This window comes from Lepus europaeus, chromosome 2 (genome assembly GCF_033115175.1).
Source record: "Lepus europaeus isolate LE1 chromosome 2, mLepTim1.pri, whole genome shotgun sequence".
Taxonomy (NCBI): domain Eukaryota; kingdom Metazoa; phylum Chordata; class Mammalia; order Lagomorpha; family Leporidae; genus Lepus; species Lepus europaeus.
Window position 1 is genome coordinate 152,062,980 of NC_084828.1, and position 24,482 is coordinate 152,087,461.

Below are 24,482 nucleotides of genomic sequence, written 5' to 3' on the forward strand. Positions count from 1 at the left end.
CCCCAGACTGGGCTCAGGATCTGCGAGGGCCACAGGATTCTCCAGTGGTAAACGTCTCATGGCCATGGCCGAGTGGGGACTGCCCAGGGCTGTCCTCACAAAGTTCCTCTTGGTTGAGGGGCATCTGGAGGGCCCATGGTGGATGCTGCCTGCTTAATTCCCTTTTCCACAGGTATTCGTGCATCTCTCTGCTCTGTGACACCTGGTCCTGTGCCCACTCCCCAGTGAATGGAGTCTTCCTCTGTGCTGTGCTTCCTGAGGGTGGGGGAGTCCGGTGGGGACAGCCTGGCCACCAGGCTACCCAGCTTCCAGGGGCCCAGGCTGTGGGCACGGGCTCGGGGGCAGAGGTCCTGGGGCTCTGCTCAGCACTGAGTTTTACATACCAGGTCTAGCACCAGGCATGGTCACAAGGCCTGGACTGAATTCCCTCTCCCTTTCCCACGCAGGAGGTATCTCTCTCCACCTGTGCTGATTGGAGCTGGGATCCGGCTGATGTTAAAACTCTTTCCTTCCTGCCTTCTTCGAGGCTTTTTTCCTTATTAATAAATGAAATCCAGGCACTGTGGTCTCTCACCTGGCTTCTGCAGCCCCCATGAAGTGCACTGGTGCACAAATCACCATTAAAATCGGTATCTTGGGGCCGGAGCTGTGGCGTAGCTGGTAAAGCTGCCGCCTGCGGTGCCAGCATCCCAGCCCACATGGGCGCCGGTTCGAGTCTGGGCTGCTCCACTTCTGATCCAGCTCTCCGCTGTGACACTGGAAAGCAGCAGAAAGCCAGACCAAGTCCTTGGGCCCCTGCACCCACGTGGGAGACCTGGAGGAAGCTCCTGGCTCCTGGCTTCGGATGGGCCCAGCTCCCGCCATTACAGCCATCTAGGGAGTGAACCAGCAGAAAGAAGATCTCTCTCTCTCTCTCTCTCTGTTTCTCTCTGCACCTATCTCTCTATAACGCTGCCTTTCAAACAAATAAATAAATATTTTTTAAAAAATCGGTATCTCTGCGGGGAGGTGATGGCTGCTGGATCTTATTCAGCTGCCCACACGCTCCGCCTGCCGGAGGGAAATATTTTTATGCAACATACATGACAGCACAGCTTGTCTAAGAAGGATATCCTGGCTGGTGCCAATGCCTATCTGTCAGCATCGTGCAGTTTATAAGACACAGGAGCACTGACACCCAAGAGATCTAAGTGACTCCTGGCCCCTCGCTCCCCAGCGCTGCATCTTATGCCAAGTTAGCAGACTTCTCTGAGCAAATGTCTCCTCCTCTTCACGAAGGAGAACTCACCGGGCTCCTGCAAGGTAAGGTGACGCCACAGAGAGGTGAATACGCACAGCAGCAGAATCTGTAACGGCCCCAAATGGGAAATGACCCAAATGTCCACCAGCAGGTGAGTGGAAAAACCAGCTGTGGCATGTCTACACAGTGGGATACAACTGTGCAAGACAATGGGGACGAATGTGCCACAGTGACATAAAGGAATCGCAAAGTGAGTCAGCTGAGTGAATGAACACAGCCAGACCAGAGAGAGGCCACACTACGTGACTGCGTCTATAAACAACTCTAGAAAAGTTACGTTCAGAGACAGGAAGCAGATCAGTGGCCATGCGTGGATAGGGGGCTGGAGAAGAGACGCCGTGAAGCAAGGGGCCTGAGGAAGCTCTGAGGAATAGAATCGCTGTCTCTTTCTTTAAAAAAAAATATCATTTATTTATTTTCATTCTACTTGAGAGGCGGACAGAGAGAGCGAGGAGGGAGAGAGATCGTCCACCTGCTGGTTCACTCGTCAGATGCCCACAACAGCCAGGGCTGGGCCAGACCAAAGCCAGGAGCCCAGAACTCAAGCTGAGTCTCCCACAGGGGTGGTAGGGGGCGTGAGTAGTTGAGCCACCATCCTCTGCCTTCCCAGGGTACGTATTAGCCGGGAGCTGAGTAGGAGTTAGGGCCAGGACTTGAACCAAGCACTCTGATGTGGGATACGGGCACCCCAAGCAGCGGCTTAACTGCTGTGCCCAACCCCTGTCTGCCCTAAGCCTTGTTGTGGCAACGGTCTCGTGGATTTGAATACATTAAACAAGGAGTTTGATATAGATTACTTCAACTGTACTTCAATAATGTCAGGAAAAAAATAAAAACGAGATCAGGAGACGATGTCCCATCACAGAAACTGGCACTCGGCTAAGGTCAGCTGCACTCTGGAGCAAGAAACAAGGGCCGCATTGGCACCGCCGGGGAACAACCCAAGAGGCTGCCCGGGAGATGCGACACCTGCTTCCGGGTGTCCCAGGACCCCACTGCTTAGGACAGCTCTTCCTGGCTAGAAGGCATGAGCAAGGAAGACAAGCAGCAAGAGGAACACAACTCGGAGTTTGCCCTGAAGGAAGCACACAGAGGTCCAATATATGACAGAATGAAAGTGCCACAAGGCTGGGATTGGCAAACCACAGGCGTGCAGAAGGGAGGAGTTCTGACGGGATCACAGTCAGCAGGGCCGGTTCCAGGGGCGTGGGGGCCCGGCAGGCAGTGAGGTGGGGGTCTGTGCTAAAGCAAAGCAGCTGGAGGGAAGGGCCTGGGGGGCAGCAGGCGATACCACAGCCATGGTCCCCCAGTCCTCCAGGGCACAGAGGGCGAGGTCGGCGAGGCCAAGGCCAAGCAGCAGACAGCCCTGAGCGCCTGCCTGGAGCTCAGCTCCACATCTCCAGGGGCGCCCGCCCAGGAGTCGCTCCGCACAAACAGGTCCTATCTAGAGGGCAGCAGTGCGGCCATTTATCAAGAGCCGTGACGTCCACATCCCTCAAGTCAGCAATTCCTGAGGAAATGATCAGAAATGTGCCCGGAGATTTATGTACAACACTGCTTATCGCAACATTATTTATAACAGCCTACAGCCCGAAATAACTTAAATGCTCAATAAGAGGAGACCGCTAAATAAATTACGGCCCACCGAGTGATTAAATCACGCACAGCCACTAAATCACGCTTCCAGAACATACGGACGACGGGGCGCAGGGCACAGTCTACCGAGTCACAAGAAAAGCAGGTACAAAAATACGTGCGGGCTATTCGCTCAATAATCACTTCCTGATGATCTGTTAAGTGCCAGGCACAGTCCGGGCAGTGGGGGTCCAAAGGAGAATCAAACACGATGCTTATACTTACAGAAAGAGATTCTGCCTTTTAATGGAGGAAGGCAGACAGCAAAGATGATGGGGGGGGGGGGTGTAAAAACCAGCCATAAGCAAAATACCCGCCCCTTATGCAGGAAGAAGTGCGATGGAGAACATCAAGAAAGGAAAGAGACAGGGGCCCAGTGGGGAGGCTGAAAGCCAGACAGGGAAAGCCGCAGAAAGAAAGGAATTCGGAAAACCAGCCAAGGCACTCTCTACACGGGACTTTCAGGCAGAGGAGGAGGCCTGGGGGCCCAGGCAACCACAAGGCTGAAGCCGCAGAACACAAAAGACAAATGGCAGGAGACTGATGCACAACAGGGAGGCTGGAACCACTCAGGCTGCCGTGGGAGCAGAAGCAGCTCAGGGCGGGAGCCGGGAGGCCAGGCGCGAGTCTCCCCAAGGCTGTCCTAGCTCCTCCTAACGGGCAGGAGGAGAATCCCAGGAAAGAAGGCGCAGTGCAGGGGAAGCCATGCGGGGACACCGCCCCAGAGTGCAGGAGAAAACAGGAGGTGCAGGGGGCCAAGCAGGGCGAGCGTGTGTTCCCAGAGGCCCAGTCGCTTTTCCCAGTCCAAAGAGAAACACAGTCACGATGCAGAAGAGGAAGAAGGATCACCCGACAATCGGCATTCAGCGCCTCTCCCCATCCTTGTCCCAGGATGTCCATTCGTCACCCTACAATGCCCAGCACCCTCAATCTCGCCACGTTCGCTGTGTCAGAAGCCTGTCAGACGAGGTGGCACTTGGTTTGGGGGACAGAAAGGAAGCTGTGGGTGAAGAGGAGGCGTGGTCACAGACGCCAAAGGCGCGCAGCCTGGGTGTCTGAGAGCATGCTGGGAACATGACTCACGCTGGGCACCACAGGAAGCCCCCAATGGGGAAGCCGCCGGGCCTTGCTGTGGGGCCCTGCTGGGCTCAGGCTTCTAATCGGGAGACACAGGGGACCCTGCAGAGACGCCCAGCTGCCCGCCTCCCTCAGGGCAGAGAAGCAGGTGCATCCTCAGTATGGGGACCATGGCTGCAAGATTAACAGGAGGAGAAGGAGGGGAGAAAGACAAGAAAGATGAAAATGACAGGGAGGAGGTGGAAGGCGCAGACACCAGCAGCCCCTACTGTGTGCCAGCCATTCCGGCAGCCCTACTATGTGCCCGCTTCACAGACACTCCCCCTTCTCATCCTCACAACCGCCCTAGGAGGTGGGCTCTCACGTGCTCACTTCACAGATGTGGGCACGAGCTGAGCGGCTCGGTAACACACGCAGTTACTCCAAAGCACAGCCAGGACTCGACTCACGAACACAGGGGCTGTCCCCACTCAGTCTGCTCTCTGTTCACAGAAGCTGAAAACAGACCCCGAAGCCCTGGGGAAAAGTGCTTACGAGGTCCTGGTGACACAGTCCCCACTTTGCACTCCCAACGTCCTGGGGCTCTGCACAGCTTGCCCAACTTAGGGTTACCACTTCCTGCGCTCTTCTCTCCGGGGGCGTGAGTCCTCTCTCCCACCAGGCACGAAGCTCCAGGCAGCCAGGACAGGCACTCGGCTGTACATGGTTAGCATTTCAGCAAATGCTCTGGGCGCTCCGTGGACACCCCCGTGTGTCGGGCAGCCCAGGGCCATTCCCTGTGCCCTCAGACCTTGGGCACCGAGTGTGGTGGATGACCAGGACTTCCTCTGGCTCAGGAGGGCAAGGCCCAACAGTTGAGCCCTTGTGAAGGGCAGTGGACAATGAGCAGGCGCTAGTGGGCAGCAGGTGAATACGAGGAGGTAAGGAAAAACCTTCCTTTTCCCACCGGGCTTGCTGCAAGCAGTGTGCACACTCGCTGGCCTGTGGGCCCGATTCGGCTCAGCCAGGCGGACACCCTGGCTTAGATGTGGTTTTATTGGTTATAATTCATTTGTTCATTTTGAATTGATATGTGCTACTTAGACATATGTACAGGGTGCAGAATGACAATTCAATGCACGTGTACAGTGTGTCATGGGCAGAGCAGGTGACTGGCGTCTCCACCTCCTCGAGCATCTGTCATTTCTATGACCTGGGGACCTTCGAACTCCCCTCCTTCCCTATCACTTGAATCTGCGGCTCTCCTGTAACAAGGGAGCTGTCCCTTCAGAGCCTGGGCCTTCGAGAGCATCTACTTCACACAGGCCCACCCTTCCAGCTGCTCCCAGCCCCACCCCACCCCGGCCCACCTGCCCTCCTGTCCCCGGGGGCCCGCACTCACAGGCGCTGAGTGTGGTGAACTCCAGGAAGCGGTACTCATAGGCCACGTCGATCTTGGTCTCCACCTGCGGCCTCTTCAAGGTCGAGTAGATGTTCCCAGGCCGCTTCTCGTCCCGTTTCTCCAGCTTGTTCAGTCCACAGCCCATCGCGACAGCTGCCGGCCAAGAGAAGCAGAGGGAGGGGTGATGTTGTTTCCTGAGATTCCGCTTCTGACCACCGCGGTAGGGAAGGCCCGCAGAGCGTAAGGTGACGTGGGTCCACGCTCGGCACCCACGCTGGCCTGGGACGACCCTGTCACCAGCGCCCCCGCGGCGCTTACCCGATGCCCAAAGCCTGCCTGTTTTGTATCCTTTGTCCTCATCGGAGGCAAACAACACCTAAGAGCACCTCCACCCCACTGTATTCTGTACCCGTGATTTTAAAAACGGCATCTCAGGGGCCGGTGTTGTGGTGTAGCAGGTTAAGCCACAGCCTGCCGCACCGGCATTCTATACGGGCATCGCTAAATCCTGGCTGCTCCACTTCCAATCCAGCTCCCTGCTAATGGCCTGGGAAAGCATCAAAAGATGACCCAAGTGCTTGCCCCCCCCCCCATGTGGGAGACCTGGATGAAGCTTTTTTTTTTTTTTTTTTTTTTGCAAAAGAAAGTCTCAAAGGTGCTCTGGGCCTGAGGGTGTCAGCCGGTGGGTAAGGAATGAACGGATTCCCCGCGGTGGGGCTGCGAATGAAGCTGTTGTCACAATTTGCAAACTCTACAGAGACCGTACAACAGTAATTGCTCACAGACGGCAACGTCCACGCACAGCCCTCCGCTGCAGATCACGGTGGCGTCTTTACGGGCCTGGTGGAGGAGTGCCCCTTCTCTCCTCGTTCGGCCCCAACAGCAGGAAATAATAGGCTGCTGCCGCGTCCTTAGTCATTTCAGACCGAAATGAAAACTGACTGCACGCTAATGGCAGGGCCGGAGAAATTGGAAGCAGAAATGCTAGTGCATTAGAGCAAAGCTCTGCGGCTTCAGTGTGGAAAGAAAACGCAGAAATCTGAAAACAACACGGGCTGGGCGTCCAGCCCTGCCGTGCGAGCACTGGAGAAGATGCTCTGTTTACATGGGCAGTGCGATATTCGTGCAAGGCAGAGGTCTCCTTCTGCGTCCCCAAGGTCACCACCACCACCACCACCCCCTCCTCGGGGTACCAGCCCTGCCATCGGAACACGGTTCAGAAAAATATTAACTGGCCAAGAATATCACACACAGAAACGCGGCGACCGCTGCCTTTCAGAAATAAGGACTTCCTTTGGCGCGATCCATTCTCGAGGTTCCCAGCTTCCTAAGGTGACCTGGCCAGCTCCAGAAAAAACAAAGGGAACCTCAAAAAAGCAACAAGGGCACGGGGCAGGGGAGGGAGAGGGCTGGGGAGGGGTTGGGTGGTACAGCCGCAGCCAAGCTACGCTTCTCAATAATTAAAAGCCGAGTCTGAAAGAACGGAGAGGAACAGGAAGGCTTACTTAGGCCTTCTGAAGGGAACATGAGTGTCCAAAGGGTCGGGGCAGACTTGATTGATGTGCAAGCTGCGTGGCCTGATTACTTGCAAAATACTCCACGATGCTGCAGACAGAAGAGCTGATATGCACAGAGGCTCCGCAGTGAACGGCTGAGAGGCCGACCGGCGGGGGCAAAGCAGAAGAGAAATGGACGGCGAGGCCTCTCAGGGCTGGGACCAGGGAAGCCTGGGGACAGGAGCACCGTGATGGGCACCACAACAGGTGCACAGACAGCCCAACAGCCCCCCCACCACACTTGGCCCCGACCCGTCACTACATGCCCGCCACGGGCAGAACAGCAGCAGGGACGGTCGCCCAGTGCGGTCTCGGCTCTGCCCTGCGGGAGCTGCACCTGCCACAGAGGTGGGACCTGTACATCACCACCCAAGGCGGGCACGTGGCAGGGGGGCCTGCAGAGGGCATCCGAGGCAGGCTTAGCTGCCCGCGTTGGACAGGTGAGTGTGTGAACAGCTACAGAGAGCCCAGCAAGAGCAGAGGCACAGGGGCGTGAAAGGCAAGTGCAGGGCCGGTGCCACGGCTCACTAGGCTAATCCTCCGCCTTGCGGCGCCGGCACACTGGGTTCTAGTCCCGGTCGGGGCACCGGATTCTGTCCCGGTTGCCCCTCTTCCAGGCCAGCTCTCTGCTGTGGCCCGGGAGTGCAGTGGAGGATGGCCCAAGTGCTTGGGCCCTGCACCCCATGGGAGACCAGGATAAGCACCTGGCTCCTGCCATCGGATCAGCGCGGTGCGTCGGCCGCAGGGCACCAGCCACGGCGGCCATTGGAGGGTGAACCAACGGCAAAAGGAAGACCTTTCTCTCTGTCTCTCTCTCTCACTATCCACTCTGCCTGTCAAACAATAAAAAAAAAAAAAAAAGGCAAGTGCAGGCAGCTTCTGTTCGTGGCTGGACAGGGGGCAAGAGGCGAAGGGAGGGGTCAGAGAGCCGGGTGCCCACAGGGAGCTGCTGTGAGAATCAGACGACGGTGGCCCCCGCCCCACCTCCCGGGCCCATCCCTGCCACTACTTGCTGGTCGGAGCAAGGACGGGACTCAGGTCCCCACTCAGCCACTGCACGTGGCAGAGCTGCACCTGCAGGGGCCACGGAAGCAAAGGAGCCATTTAACACCCAGAGGGCTCATCTGGTTGCATACCCGAAGACGTCTTCAACAGGACACGTGCGTGTTAACCATGGAGGGAGACCCTGATAAAGCGCACTGCAAGAAGATTAAAAACTCCTGTTCCTCAAAACACACTACATGTAGCACGAAAAGGCAGAGCATAGAGCAGCAGACACTATCTGCGCATGTCTATCCGAGCCGGCTCTCCCAGAAGGGGAAAGTCCAGCTCCTATGGCGTAAACACTGTCCTCCAGGCAAGGTTTCAAGCCATCGGGGTGATTTCTGTCAGTGAAGTCTGAGCTGGGGTAGAGCTGCCAGCTCCAGCTCTCGTGAGCCAGCGTGCGTGCGCACAGCCCCTGCACACCGCAGCAGTCACTCCATAAGGCACGTACAGTCACAATCAATCAAAGAACTCCTACCAATCCATGAGGAAGAGACAGACCAGCCGAGAGCCAACCGGGGACAGGCCTGGGCAAGCACTCCGCAAGCCAGGATACACCAAGGCACTCATGAAAAGCAGCTCAACTGCATCTCGCGTGGGGAACACACCAGGACGACCACCACGAGATGCTAACACACACCGGCCAGAACAGCTTAAAAAAAAAAAAAAAAAAAAAAAAAAAAAAAAAAAAACCTGATAATCTTGTCAGCAAAATTGTGAACCAGATGAAATCCCCCCGCACCACCGGTGAAAGTGCAAACTGGTTTACAACCACTTAGGAAAACTGGCAGAGGTAGGGGAGGGGAACACACATCCATCATACGACCCAGAAATCCCTCTCCTAGGTAAATATCACCAGAAATGTGCTCATACAGGCATCAAGACACTTATGACAGGGGCTGGTGCTGTGCTACAACAAGTTAAAGCCCTGGCCTGCAGCGCTGGCATCCCATATGGGTGCCGGTTCGAGTCTTGGCTGCTCCACTTCCAATCCAGCTCCCTGCTAATGTGCCTGGGAAAGCAGCGGAGGATGGCTCAAGTGTTTGAGCCCCAGCACCCATGTAGGGGTCAAGGAAGAAGCTCCTGGCTCCTGGCTTTCGGATCAGCTCAGCTCTGGCCATTACAGCAATTTGGGGAATGAACCAGCAGTTGGAAGACCTCTCTGTCTCTACCTCTCTCCATAACTCTATCTTTCAAATAAATAAAATAAATTTTAAAAAAAGACACATACGACAGTGCTCATGAGCAGCACAAGTCCTAATAGCCCCATACTAGGAAACACCTAGCAGCAGAAGATACACGTCGTGGGATAGTCACACACAAGTTAGACAGCAATGAAAATACAGAAACTACGATATCACAGAGCAACGGGAACAAACATCAAAATAAAAAGGAGGGCTGGCACCGTGGCTCATTTGGTTAATCCTCCACTGCCGGCATCCCATGTGGGTGCTGGGTTCTAGTCCCGGTTTCTCCTCTTCCAGTCCCGGTTGCTCCTCTTCCAGGCCAGCTCTCTGCTGTGGCCCGGGAAGGCAGTGGAGGATGGCCCAAGTGCTTGGGCCCTGCACCCGCATGGGAGACCAGGAGGAAGCACCTGGCTCCTGGCTTCCGATCGGCACAGCGCCGGCCATAGAAGCCATTCGGGGAGTGAACCAACGGAAGGAAGACCTTTCTCTCTGTCTGTCTCTCTCACTGTCTATAACTCTGCCTGTCAAATAAAAATAAAAAAGAGGAGTGAAGGAGTGGGAGAGGGGGAGGCAGAGACAACAGAATCCATCCTGACTCCCCTCACATACAGTTCCAAAACAGGCAGCACTCATGTCCAGTGTTGCATGGGCGAACAGTGGCCACATAGGAGCATTAAGGCTCCGGGGTTCCAGTCCTGCCATTTCTTATCTGGAAACAGGTTACACACCCGTGTGCTCTGTTTGCGACAACTCATTGATCCACTAAGCCACCTGCTTCCTGATCTATGGACTTTCCCTTTTCAGAAAAGTTCAAAAGTAAAACAAAAGCAAAAGCTACCCTGCTGGTGTACTGAAACATCTCTAGCAGCGATGCTAAGCTGGAATACGGGAAAACATAAAATCATCTACACAGCAGGCTTCAAGTCTTCTGAATGGAAACAACAGAACGCTTGTGGTGTGTGCGTGCACCTGAGGCCAGCTTATCCTGCAAAGCCACTTGTGCTCTGGCTCCGCTTGTAATCTGGCTTCCTGCTAATGCACACCCTGGGAGGCAGCAGGTGATGCTCAAGTACTCGGGTCCCCGCCAACCACATGGGAGACCTGGAGGAAGTTCCCGGCTCCTGGCTTCAACCTGGCCCAGCCTCAACTCTTTTTTTTTTTTTTTAATTATTTATCCATTTGAAAGGCAGAGTTACAGAGAGGCAGAGGCAAATAGCGAGAGGTCTTCCATTTGCTGGTTCACTCCTCAAATGGCCACAATGGCTGGTGTTCCACAACAGCTAGAGTTGTGCCAATCCAAAGCCAGGAGCTTCTTCTGGATCTCCCACACGGGTGCAGGAGCCCAAGCACTTGGGCCATCTTCTACTGCTTTCCCAGGCCATAGAAGAGAGCTGGATTGAAAGTGGAGCAGCCAGGACCCAAAATGGTGCCCATATGGGATGCTGGCACTGCAGGCGGCAGCTTTACCAGCTATGCCACAGTGCTGGCCCCCCAGCCCCAACTCTTGCGGGCAGTTGGGAAATGAATCAGCAGATGGAAGACCTTTCTGTCATTCTGCCTTTCAAATAAATAAAATTAAAATAAACATTAAAAATTTATTTGAGAGGTAGAGTGACAGAAAAACCAAGAGCCTTCATCTGCTGGATTTTTTTAAAGATTTTATTTATTTGAGAGGTAGAGTTACAGACAGTGAGAGGGAGAGACAGAGAGAAAGGTTTTCCATCCATTGGTTCACTCCCCAAATGCCACAAAGGCCAGAGCTAGGCCGACTGGAAGCCAGGAGCCACAAGCTTCTTCTGGGTCTCCCACACGGGTACAGGGGCCCAAGCACTTGGGCCAACTTCTATTGCTTTCCAAGGCCATAGCAGAGAGCTGGATAGAAGAGGAGCAACTGGGAAACAAACCAGTGCTCATATGGATGCTGGTACCGCAGGCAGAGGCTTAACCTACTACGCCACAACACCATCCCTTCTGCTGGCTTATTTCCTCAAATGCCTACAATGGCCAGGGCTGGGCCAGGACATAGCCAGAAACTCAATCCGGGTCTCCCTTGTAGGCTGCAGGCACCGAAATAGATGAGCCATCGCCTGCCTCCCAGGAGGTACATGAGCAGGAAGCTAGAATTGGGAACAAAGACAAGACTCAAACCCAGGCACTCCAATATGCAGTGAGCATCCAAGAGGCGTCCTAACTGGGAGGCCGAAATCCTCTGATGACCCCGCTTCCATTGAGAAGTTGGGTCTACATCACCTCCCCTGAATTTGGTCTCTGCCTGTTTAAGCAGCAGCATGTGACAGAAGGACACGGTACCGAATCCTGGAGCCACGCCCTGAGAAGCTGGGAACATCTCCTTCCTCTCTCTTGGAGATGCCTGCTCTTGGAATTCAGCCACCATGCCACGAAGCAGTGCAAGCGGCTCAAAGAGAGGCCCCGGTGGGGAGGAGCTGACAGCCAGCACCAGTCTGCCAGCCATCGGACACGGTGCCTCTGGCTCAGGCAAGCCGCACACGCCACAGGGAGCAGGGACAAGCAGAGACTCCTGAGCAAAACAGCAGCTCCCGCTGCCTCTGGGGCTACTGCGGGTCCTGTACACCAGCAGTGCTTATACACTGCACCTGCTCCAGCTGAGCACGGCCTACCGCCTCCCGGGTGGCAGCACCTGTCCAGGTTCACCTGTGTTCAGGGCCCTGTTGCAAGCCATTCATCCTTTGAAGGCCATCTGGGCTGCTTCCAATGCTCACCAATGATGCATCCAGTGGTTACAAACATCTGCACAGAGGTTTCTCATGTGGACATAAACGCATGGTTCTGGGGTCAATGTTAACAGCAGATGGGAAGTGCAGGGTCATATTAATGAGTGATGCATCCCTGGACATACTCAGGGGCCAGGAGTCACCACTGCACGAGGTGGAGTGGACATGAGGCCCCTGAGAGGGCAATGGGCCAGCTCTTCCACCACCAGCTCTCTGAGGCAACCCTAGGCAAAGTGCCACACCCCAGCCACTTCTCCTTCGGCCACTCCCCAGCCACTTCTCCTTCGGCACTGTTCCTGTAAGGAAAAGGTGCTAGCATTTGCTGCATGTGCTAACACGCCCCCAGGACGTTATCTGTGTCCATCCAACTCCTGTAGCCATGGCCTTCCAGGTTCCTAGGGCACCTGGCGTGCACACCCAACATGAATCGGGCCACCTGCTCCATGCACGAGTTGACTGGCTGGTCAGCTGTGGCTGCCGCTTGTGCAGGAGTTTGTTTTTCTGCCTTGGTCTACACTGCACACTTCCCCATGTCTGTGTGGACGGGTCTGCCAGGCATCAAGGCACCAAGAGAAACTTCCCCAGAGGTCTTCCCAGGCGGAGGGACGACAGGAGGCCATCCCCCAAGGCGTGTGGTGCGGAAAAGCAGGGGAGTGGCCAAGAGGAATCAGGAACTAGCCGCTTTCCAGGGAAGAAACGTAGCTCACCAGAGGAGGCTCTGAGGGCCACGCCGCAAGGAGAGGCCATTGGAGCCTACAAATGACCAGGATGCAATGCTCCCTCAAATGGCAACATTCTAGAAACTCAATTCCTTCTGTGCCCCTTTGGTACGGGCTGGACTGAGGCCAATGTGGAAGCTGTGGGACACATGTGGTGCAGTGGGACTGGCTGTTCTAGAAGTGTGCACATAGCACGAAATGTGACACACCAGCACAGACCCGACCCCACGAGAAGGTGGCCAGCCAGGGCCATCATCAAGTTTCAAATACTTCTAATTCGTCTTTTAACTGATTTTTTTTTTTGGACGGGCAGAGTTAGACAGTGAGAGAGAGAGAGAGACAGAGAAAGGTCTTCCTTTTTCCGTTGGTTCACCCCCCCCCCCAAGTGGCCGCTATGGCCGGCGTGCTGCGCCAATCTGAAGCCAGGAGCCAGGTGCTTCCTCCTGGTCTCCCATGCGGGTGCAGGGCCCAAGGACCTGGGCCATCCTCCACTGTCCTCCCAGGCCACAGCAGAGAGCTGGACTGGAAGAGGAGCAACCAGGACAGAATCCAGCGCCCTGACCAGGACTAGAACCCGGGGTGCTGGTGCCACAGGCAGAAGATTAGCCTAGTGAGCCACGGCGCCAGCCTTAACTGATTCTTGAAGATGCCCATAAGGGGGCCAGCGCTATGGCATAGCAGGTAGGGCCATCGCCTGCAGTGTCGACATCCCATATGGGCACTGTTTCGAGTCCCAGATGCTCCACTTCCGATCCAGCTCTCTGCTATGGCCTGGGAAAGCAGTGGGAGAGGGCTCAAGTCCTTGGGCCTCTGTACCCACATGGGAGACATGGAAGAAGCCCCAGGCTCCTGGCTTCAGATCGGCGCAGCTCCGGCCATTGCAGCCATTCGAGGAGTGAACCAGCAGATGGAAGACCTCTCTCTCTCTCTCTCTCTCTCTCTCTCTCTTTCTGCCTCTGCCTCTCTGTAACTCTGCCTTTCAAATAAATAAATAAATCCTTTAAAAAAAAAAGATACCCACAAAAACACTCAAAAAACCACCTTGAAGGGACCACCTTTAAAAACATATCTATCTATTTATTTATTTGAAAGACAGAGTGAAGGGACAAAGAGATCCTCCATGCGTGAGTTCACTCCCCAAATGCTCACAAAAGCCGAGGCTGGGCCTGGCCAAGTCAGGAGCCACCCTGAACTCCATCCTGGTTTCCCACATGGAGAGCACTTGGGCCAGCACCTGCAGCCTTCCCAGCCATCAGCAAGAAGCTGGGTTGTAAGCTAAGCAGCCAGGGTTCAAACCAGCGCTCTGATAAGGGATGTGTGCGTCCAAGAGGTAGCCTGATCTGCAGTGCCACAATGCCTGCCCAAAGGGATTGCCTTCTTTTTTTTTTTTTTTCAAGATTCATTTATTTACTTGAAAGGCAAAATTACAGAGAGAAAGAGAAGTCTTCCATCCATGGGTTGACTTCCCACATGGCCACAACGGCTAGAGCTACGACAATCCGAAGGCAGGAGCCCAGAGCTTCTTCCAGGTCCCCATGCAGGTACAGGGGCCCAAGGACTTGGGCCATCTTCTGCTGCTTCCCCAGGCCATAGCAGAGAGCTGGATAGGAAGAGGAGCAGCTGGGACTCGAACCAGTGCCCACATGGAATGCCGGTCCTAAAGGCGGTGGTTTTACGTGCTATGCTACAGGGCCGGCCCAGGGATGGCCTTCTTAAAAGACTATTTATCAACTAGGGTTTATACAAGCCTCAGCTTAAAAGTTCATTTTTAGGGGCTGGCACTGTAGTATAGTGAGTAAAGCCGCCACCTGCAGTAACAGCATCCCATGTGGGTGCCAATTCAAGTCCCAGCTGCTCCACTTCCGATGCAGCTCTCTGCTATGGCCTAGGAAAGCAGCAGAAGATGGTCCAAGTCCTTGGGTCCCTTCATCCATATGGGATACCAGAAGAAGCCCCTGGCTCCTGGTTTCAAATTGGCCCAAACTCTGGCCATTGTGGCCATTTGGAAAAACGAATCAACGGATAGAAGACCTCTCTTTCTCTCTCTCTGCCTCTGCCTCTCTGTAACTCTGCCCTTCAAATAAATAAATATCTTTTTTTAAAAAAAAGTTCATTTTTGCTCTTCATTAGGATGCACACAATTAAATAATGGGGGTACTAAATGTGGTAATATTTTCAAATACAAATTAGTTTCACTAAGAGGGAGCCCTCATGTACCACACTTGTCGCTAATCTGAATCAGCCACAAAGCTAATTTTAACAAGTGCCAACAGCTCATGACAGGCAACCAGAGATGGAGCAACCGCACACAGGAGGCTGGAGCAGCTGGCAAACTCGCGTTTTATTTCTACAATCAGATTTCAAACTTGAAGACTCAAGCCTGCTTATTACATCATTCAGTCACCCAGAGTAAGAATGGATGATCCAAATTAAGAAGTCTTTACAAGATAACACCATCTCTCTCTATCCAGATACATAAATGAAAGCTTGAAAAGTCAGTCAACTATTTAGATGGTGTGAAATGGCAATACTCTGCTAACACACTTGGAGAAAGTGAAAGATAACTAAAATTTACCCACTGAAAGCATTCCTGATCCAGCACCAAGGGTAAAGAACAGAAATGGTATTTTTGTATGGTACCACCTTCTTTTAATTTATTTATTTTGACAGGCAGAGTTAGACAGTGAGAGAGAGACAAAGGTCTTCCTTTTTCCGTTGGTTCACCCCTCAACTGGCTGCTACGGCCGGCGCACTGTGCCAATCCAAAGCCAGGAGCCAGGTGCTTCCTCCTGGTCTCCCGTGCAGGTGCAGGGCCCAAGGACCTGGGCCATCTTCCACTGCCTTCCCGGGCCACAGCAGAGAGCTGGCCTGGAAGAGGGGCAACCGGGACAGAATCCAGCAACCCCACCGGGACTAGAACCCGGGGTGCCAGCGCCGCAGGTGGAGGATTAGCCTATTGAGCCGCGGCGCCGGCCCATGGTACCACTTTTGTGAAGTGCCTGCGTGTGTGTGTGAGTGTGTGTGTGTAAAGTCCACATTCCTAGGCAGATGTTGTGGTGCAGTGGGTTAAGCTGGAACTTGGGATGTCCACACCCCATATGAGAGCTCCAGTTTGAGTCCCGTCTACTTAGCTTCTGATTCAACTTCCGGCTAATGTGCCTGGGAAGATAGTGGGTGCTGGCTCAAGTGCTTGGGCATCTGTCACTCACGTGGGAGACCAAGATGGGGTTTCAGGGTCCTAAGTTTGGCCTGGCCCAGCCTTCCTGGCTTTTGTAGGCTTTGAGGAGTGAACCAGCATATAAAAGCTCACTCGTGCTCTCTCTCTCTCTCTGCCTTTCAAGCAGATGAAAATAAACATTTTTAAGACCACATCCTGCTCCGACTGGCAGGACACACCCCACATGTCAACAGAACCTTCCTCTGTGTCACAAGCATAGGGACAATATACCTTAGGTGAGCCACTTACTTGTGGAGTTGAACACAATAAGCGATGTCACAGGCAGCTTCCAGGATGGTCCTTGGCGATCCTCCGGGCACTCTCACCCCGGAGTGGTCCCTTCCCACAATGAATCAGGCTGACCTGTGTAGCCAGTGGGGTGCTACAGAAATGCAGGCATGTGACCTTCCGTGCTGGGTCGCAGGAGACAGTGTGGGTTCTACCTTGCTCTCTGTAGGGCCCCTGGCTCTGAGGGCAGCCAGCCCCAAGAAGAAGACACTATCAGTGTGGCAGGGCCTCCTGCCAACAGCCAGCACTAAGTGGACCCCCAGCCCCCCAAAGATCTTCAGCCCCATCAGCACCCTGGCTGCCACCTCAGGAGTGACCTGAGACAGAAGTCACTCTGGACTCCCAGAAAGGCTGTGTGATGACACGGGCTCATTGCTGGCGGCCTCTAAGCTTTGGGGTAACCTGTCCCATGCCAGCAGATAATTAATCCAGGCAGCGCATGCTACAAGTCCTGTTTCCTAGAAGAGAAGCAGCCTGGCAGGGTGTTGGGAGCAGATGCCTGAGCTGCCAGGCTTTGGGGTAATTTGTTTTACACAACAAAAGACACCCGAAGTGTTTATGCTACACGCAGAACACGCCAACTTCCCGCACCCCCCACCCCCGAGGGCGCCTCTTTGGGGGCCGGGTCCAGGGCACATTTCTGGTGGCCACCGTCACAAAGCAGAGGCCTGGCAGACGTGGGGTCGCTGGGGCAGCAGCCCCTGCAGCACCAGGAGCTGGTTAGGAGTGCACAGTGCAGGCCCTGCGCAGGTCTGCGTTTTCACAGGAAGTGACTTCTCTCACACGGAGCCCCTGGTCAGGTGAGCTGTTAACAGACCTGAGGGGTGGGGTGGGGTGGGGTGGGCGGCTTGAGCCGCCAGCAGGTCCGAAGCGCCCCAGGGAGAGATCCTGCAGGAGCTCAATCTCTCCCCACCCCCAACCCCAACCCTCGGGAACTTTCGGGCTGGGTCCCACGGGTGCTCTGCTGGGTCTCACATCCAGGGCGGGAGGCACAGCCTGGGATCCACCCCTCGGCCCCACACCCACCCATCTCCCGGATCTCCTCCTACCTCAGATGCCCCCTTCCCTGGCTCCTGTGCCATCCTCCCAAACACAGCACCCCCACCCCCAAATGGCTGTCCCAGGCCTCCTCCTGTTCATTTTCCTAAACATTATTTTTAATTATAAACCACTTCAAACATATGGAGAGAGAGAAAACGAGACATCTACGTACCTGCCACCTGGGTTTGACAAATGCTTACATTTTACCTCATTTGCTTCACACTTGGAATTTTTGCAGAAATAAAACTGCTTAGACACAGCCCCACGCCCACCCCCTTTTCCCGACCTCCCTACCCTCTCTTGCAATATGCATTGAATGCCCACGACACAAGGCAGGGACCTGAGAGCTTTTCCATTCACAGGGCGGCTCATGGAACACCTCAAATTCCATTTACCAAGCAGCAAGGTTCAAACACCTTAATATTGACTTAGAGCCTAAAATGTTAGTGGCCTCCTGAAAGAATAACACACAGAAATCAAAAGAAAGAGTACTATTCAATTACCAATCACTTCCTAATGGGACGGGTGTTTCTGTTGGGCACTGTGCAACTCCTCCAACCTGGTAATCCCATCAGACATCACCCACTTTGCTTCCTGTCCACGGGGGTGTCCTTACAACACCTAATGTCTACACATGTGGTGATACAACAGCATGGGAAGGAACATGGTTCTCTCCAGAGTTGCTGCCATGAACCACCTCCAGCTACTACATGGCATGGTCTGACAGATGGCCAAGCATCAATGTTCTTCCCTCAAAAATGTAAAATATTGAGGGCCAGCGCTGTGGCACAGCGGATTAACACCCTGGCCTGCAATGCCAGAACCTCACACCAGCGCCAGTTCAAGTCCTGGCTGCTCTACTTCCGATCCAGCTCTCTGTTGTGGCCTGGGAAAGCAGCAGAAGATGGCCCAACTCCTTGGGCCCCTGCACCCATGTGGGAGACCAGAAAAAGCTCCTGGCTCCTGGCTTCAGATCAACCCAGCTCCAGCCATTGCAGTCATTTGGGGAGTGAACTGGCAGATGGAAGACCTCTCTCTCTCTCTCTCTCTCTTTCTCTCTCTCTCTCTCTCTATTTCTCTCTCTATATATATATAACTCTTTCAAATACATAATATAAATCTTTTTCAAAAAATGTAAACTATCCCTTGGCCCCCTGTGAGTTCACCTGGGTATCTTAAGCCAGAGTTTGGGAAGAACTATATATATACATATATATATATACATATAGACATATATATACATATATATCTATATATACATACATACAGGATTGCCATGTGTGCCCAGAAAGGTTACGGGGCTGTGCGAAGGCTTGGTGGAGCAGTTAGAACACTGCATGAGAAGTCTGCCTCCCACTGGTTCAAGTCCCGGCTCTGCTTCAGATCCCAACTTCCTGCTAATGAGCACCCTGGAAAGCCGCAGGTAATGGCTCAAGGCCTTGGGTTCCTGCCAGCCATGTGGCAAACCTGGATTGAGTTTCCCCCTCCTAGCTTCAGCCTGGCATTCATGTGGGGAGTGAACCAGCAGATGGAAGATGGCTCTGTCTCTGTCTCTCTGGCTTTCAAATAAATAAATAAGTAAGTTTTCTTTTGAGCTCCACAGCTGTCTCCCTATTAGCCATCACAGCCACCTCTCTCATCCTAATCCACCTGGTGCAGGCAAAACTCCCATCTCCCTTCCTGCTCCTGTCTTCTCGGCGGTGCCAGGCTCACGTCTCCCAGGACCTGGCGCGGCTTCCACCTGGAACATCCCCACCACTTCCTAACGCAGGTGCACCCAGAAGACCCGACACCCTGTTCCTCCTCCTCATCTCCCCTGGCACAGCTAGCACCAGGCCCACACCCCAGGCACCAGCCTGCCCTGCCACGTCCCCCAGCCCGAAACCAGCCTGCAGCCCAGTGCTGGGGGCCGCATCAGCTCCCCCACTTCCCACCCCAAGCCAGCGCACCACTGCAGGAGCCTCCAAAGCCTGCCTAAAACCTGCTTCTCCTCATCTATCCAATTCCTACCAGTGCCTTTGGGCAGCTCAGCCCTTCTACACCACACGCGCGGCCCAGAGAGCAGAATCCAACCCACTGCCCAGCCCGGAGTCCTCAGCCTCGGCCTCACTCCGAACCCCTCCCTTCCAGTCCTGTCTCCCAGTGTTTCCCTTCACTGCCGGCCCTAGGGTCAGGTCGGACTAAAGTACACCTGCCGCTGCCACCTCCCGGACACTCCCCCAGCACCACCACCCACGCCCACCACTCCCTTCCCTTCATCCTGACCCCTGTGCAGGTCAGTGATCTCCAGACACTCAGAGCCTGTGGGGTGTTGGGGGAGGGTACACATCTAGACAGGCAGGGGCAGAAGGATGCAAAGTGGGATTTTTAATTTAAGGCATTGTAGGGACTGGCAAGGCCAAAACCCCTCAGGGCAGGCCAGAACACTGGAGACCCTGGGAAAAGCTCAGTCCAAAGCCGGTCTGGAATCCCAAGTCCTTCCTCCTCGGGGGATCTTGGAACGTTCTCTTAAGGCCGATGTGGCAGAGGGTGATCTGCTTGACTGAAAGTCTGCCAATTGCATCTAAAAAGTGATGCCCAGCCAGTTCACCAACACACCACTCACTCATCCAGCAAACGTGTACTGAGCACTTACTGCATGCCAAGGTCCTCTTCTCAACGCCAAAGCAAAGCAGGAGAGACAACAGGGGAGAAAGGACAGCCCTGCTCTCAAGGAGCCTGCCCTCAGCAGCAGGGAATCGGATGACAGAGAAATAAGTACCCGCGATCAGTGGAATTCGATGGTGGAAGTGGTCAAAGACAGACGAAGCAGGGAGGAGGGCTCAGAGCCACGGACAAGGAGGCAGCACTGGTAAAAGCAGGAGGACTCGGGAAGCCTCACCCGCAGGGCGACGGTTGAGCAAGATCAGGAAGAAGGAAGCCGGGGAAGGCAAGGCGGCAGCAGGTGCACCCGAGCCCAGGTGCGGGGCCTGCAGGTCAGCCTGCGGGAGCCTGGCCAGACCTCAGCAGGAAGCCAGTGAGGGCCGGGGAGGCCTCTGTGAGGGCTTGGGCTTCACCCCGACTGAGACGGGGCCTCTGGAGGGTCCTGAGCAGGAGGGAACCACTGATCAGTGAGGCAGAGAGACCACAGCCAGCGAGGCAGAGGTGGGAGCAGCAATCAGATTCTGGGGAAGGTCTGAGGGTGGAAAACGGAATTGACTGACGGTGTGGAAATAGGGGATGCAGAAAACAAGGCACCCCAGAGACCTCTAAGGTTGGTAGCATGAGCAAGTGCAAGGCTGGGGGGGGGGGGGGCGTGGGCATCAGAGAAAGCTGAGAACCGACTTGGATGTGTTAACCTGCTCTGAGCAGAGGCAGGAGGCATGGACCAGTCTGGAGCCTCGGTAATGCCTCACCTCCCCACAGGACGGCAGGTGCATCTTCACCTCCAGCAGCCTCCCCAGTACCCCAATAAAGGGGTAGTAAACACGGGCTCCAAGGGCCGTCGCTGTAGCACAGCAGGGTACACTGCCACCTGTGAGGTCGGCATCCTGTATGAGCACCAGGGCGAGTCCCGGTTGCTCTGCTTTAAATCCAGCTCCCTGCTAATACTCCTGGGGAGACAGCGGAGGATGGCCCGAATGCTCAGGCCCCTGCCGCCCCTGTGGGAGACCCGGATACAGTTCCAGGCTTCTGGTTTTGGATTGGCCCAGCCCTGGCCATTGTGGTCATTGGGGGAGTACACCAGAGGATGAAAGATTCTCTCTCTCTCCTCTCTCTCTCTCTCTCTCTGCCTTTCAAATAAATAAATAAATAAACAAAAAAATAAACTACTGACTCCATCAGTATCCCTTAGCACCAGGAAAGAAGCTGCTCTGGTACAGGATGGAAAGGGGCCTCAGATTATCACCCTGTAGCTCCCAAGTTCATGCTCTTAGCGCATCACCGGGGTTGGGCGCACAGACTCTGGAACCAGACTGCCGGAGTTCAAAGCCTGGTGCTCCTGCTTGTGAGTTCTGTGACTCTGCGGAAGCCATTTAACCTCAGTTGTCTCATCTGTAAATTGGGGCACAACAGCAGTATCTACTTGCAGGGTGAAGATTACATAAGGCAGAGTGGGTGGATATTTAACAGGGCTCAGAAGAGCTGAGGCACATGTCCACAGTGGTATAATGACGCCCCTATAATCCTCTGCTGTTTACACACACACCTATGGTGAAGTTTAATTTATAAATTAGGCACAGAGTATTAGTCCAGTAAGAAGATACCTGAAGCTGGGTATTTCTCTACAATAGGAGTTTGTTGAGCTCACATCTCTGGGGTTCAAGAGAATGGCACCAGCACCCTGGCACGGCACAGTATGGCACGCGGACACCTGGGGACCTCGCCGTGGGGGACCCACTCAAACCCTATCCAAACCACAGCACCCGGGCAGAGCACAACAACAAAATCCGATCATGAATTAGGACAATCATAGCAACTCACCAAAATAAAAGTCCTCTCCACCGCGTGAACTCTTTGTTTCTAGAATTTTCCATTACATATTTTCAGACTGTGATTGACTACAGGAATCCGAAACTGCAGAGAGCAAAACCATGGATGAGGGAGGACCACTGCGCAAATGCTAACCATTTTAGGATTATATCAGTATTTCTTGCTACTAATTAAAAAGAGCCCTTTTAACCTGCTCTGGCCTGTGGCCATAATTACATAATTACTGCAAAGGGTGCTTATGAGATTACAAGACGCCGGAAAATCCCAAAAGACCTCTCTAATACATTAAAAGTGACTAAACCAACAGTCTGGTTTCTTGTACTTTATATTTCCAAAAACCCAGTCACACATGGTATGCTCACATTCCACACAGCGGAGTCTGTGTTTAACCAAACCTCTGTAACTTTCTGGATAAGATCTACTGCCACCACGGCCCCAAATCTGAGGCATCTGAGAGCTATTCCATACGACTTGCCAGGGTCCCAAGGAAGAAGCGCAACACAAAGGAGGGACTTGAATTCAGATCCTCGAGAAGACGGGTCTGTAGACTGACAAAATGGAACACTTTGGTCATAAGTCAAGGGCAGCTGGTTGGAGCCAGGGTTGAGGTGTATCCGGCCAAACCGCCAACGGCAGTGCCGGCATCCCGTATGGGTGCCAGTTCCCGTCTCAGCTGCTCCACTTCTGATCCAGCTCCCTGCTAATGTGCCTGGGAAAGCAGAAAGAAGATGGCCCAAGTGCCTGGGCCCCTGTACCCACGTGGGAGACCCAGAAGAAGCTCCTGGCTCCTGGCTTCAGCCTGGCCCAGCCCTGGATGGTGCGGCCATCTGGCCTCTCAGTGAGAAACACCGCCCATGAGCCCCCATCCCTATCTTGGTCTTGGAGGGGACAATGGGCCTGTCCCCTGTAGGGCCTCCCATGCCTCTCTCTCTCTGGGTGGGACCGGCAGCAGAACCTGGCCTTGGCTGGTCAGGACACCATCCTGTTGATGGCCTGGGGGAGTGAACCAGCAGATGAAGGTATCTATGTGTGTGTGTGTGTGTGTGTATTCCTCCCACCCCCGAACTCTGCCTTTCAAATAAATCAATTAAATCTTAAAAAAAAAGCAGCCGTCTAGAAATTTCACCACAGGGTCATAAAGTAGCCTAAGCATTGGTCAGTACCAAATGACCAGAGAGGAGCCCAGCTGGCTCTGGTTCTCTACCTCTGGCTGCTTGGTGACACCAGAGCCCAGCCCCGCTCCTCTGTCTGATGCTGGAGCAGGAACCACATTCCACCCTCCACTGTCCTGTATCACAGGGACACTGAAGTGGCCAGCACACACACACACACACACCGTCACGTGCTGCACCCTGGAGGCAGATCGGGCCCAGGAAAGCCCCAGCCGGTGTGTCCTCCATCTCAGCTTTGGCAAGGAGCCGTCACCATAGCCTATAACCTGATTTCTGAGCACTCTGGTTCTGGCCCGCTGAGAGTGATTTTTCTTCCTGAATTCAGGCCAGGTAGGGAGTAAGTCACACAAATGCATATTTAAAAGCTGAACGGAATTCGTATTTGGAGAGCAAAGAATTAGCAGGGCTCAAGCAGGGGCCGCCGCGTGCCTGCCGCACTGATGCTTCACGAGAGGGCGTCTTGATAAAACACGCAATGATAATCATGAAAGCCCCTTTGCAAGCCCAGGAGAAAGAGGAAACTCAAATTTATGTCAAAACCCAAGCGTGAGTGGGAGCAAAGATCACACACACACAACCTTTCAAAGGTAAATGTAAAAAGAACCGTCTGGCTAAATTTATCTCTTTGTCAGTGAAAAATAGCCTAAGCCTTAGCCACGTCTGTTGCCAATTCTTAAACTGAAGGAGAAAAAGCAAACGCTACTAGAGCTCAGCAGCATCAAACAGAACTTCCAGCCAGGATGAAAACGCCCAAGTCTGGCAGTGCCATCCAGCCCCACGGCCACCAACCACACGTGGCTCTGGACCGCTTGGCATCTGGCTGGTGAGACTGAGGAAGTCAATTTTCAATTGTATTTAACAGTAATTCATTTATATTTGCATAGCAACAGCCACTAGTAGCTCCTGGCTACTGTACTGGCCAGCTCAGCTACAGACACTCACCAAAGAGCTGGCAATCTCTTGTCCTTCAATAAAATGACAGTCCTAACAGCTGGCGCTGTGGCATAATAGGTTAAGCCTCTGCCTGCAGTGCCTGCATCCCATGTGGGAGCTGATTCGAGTCATGGCTGCTCCACTTCCAATCCGGCTCCCTGCTAACAACATGGAGTGCAGCAGAGGATGACCCAAGTCCTTGGGCCCCTGCACCCACGTGGGAGACCCAGAAGAAGTTCCTGGCTCCTGGCTTCAGATTGGCCCAGCTCCAGCCCTTTGCAGCCATTTGAGGAGTAAACCAGCAGATGGAAGACCTTTCTCTCTCTGCCTCTCCCTCTCTCTTTGTGTAACTCTGCCTCATACATAAATCTTTTTAAAAAATTACAATCCCTGGCCAGTGCCACAGCTCACTAGGGTAATCCTCCACCTGTGGCGCCAGCACTCCAGGTTCTAGTCCCGGCTGGGGTGCCAGATTCTGTCCCTCTTCCAGTCCAGCTCTCTGCTGTGGCCCGGGAAGGCAGTAGAGGATGGCCCAAGTGCTTGGGCCCTGCACCTGCATGGGAAACCAGGAAGAAGCACCTGGCTCCTGGCTTCGGATCGGCACAGCGCGCTGGCCAGATCACCCATTTGGGGGGTGAACCAATGGATAGAGGAAGACCTTTCTCTCTGTCTCTGTCTCACTGTCTAACTCTGCCTGTCAAAAAAT

General features: G+C 54.0%; 1 protein-coding gene across 5 annotated transcripts in view; it reads right to left on the reverse strand.

The window, feature by feature from the left end:
* Nucleotides 1–24,482, reverse strand: part of RFTN1 (raftlin, lipid raft linker 1) — a 225,564-nt gene that overhangs the window by 195,287 nt on the left and 5,795 nt on the right. For 3 of the 5 annotated variants that reach the window (XM_062215040.1, XM_062215057.1, XM_062215030.1), the window contains exon 2: nucleotides 5,394–5,546. In XM_062215040.1, the coding sequence (XP_062071024.1) occupies nucleotides 5,394–5,538 (145 nt within the window). In that variant the 5' untranslated portion in view covers nucleotides 5,539–5,546. Of the gene's footprint in view, nucleotides 1–5,393; nucleotides 5,547–16,118; nucleotides 16,210–21,662; nucleotides 21,691–24,482 lie in introns of those variants that run through there. The other 2 variants (XM_062215065.1, XM_062215050.1) reach the window with 2 other exon arrangements.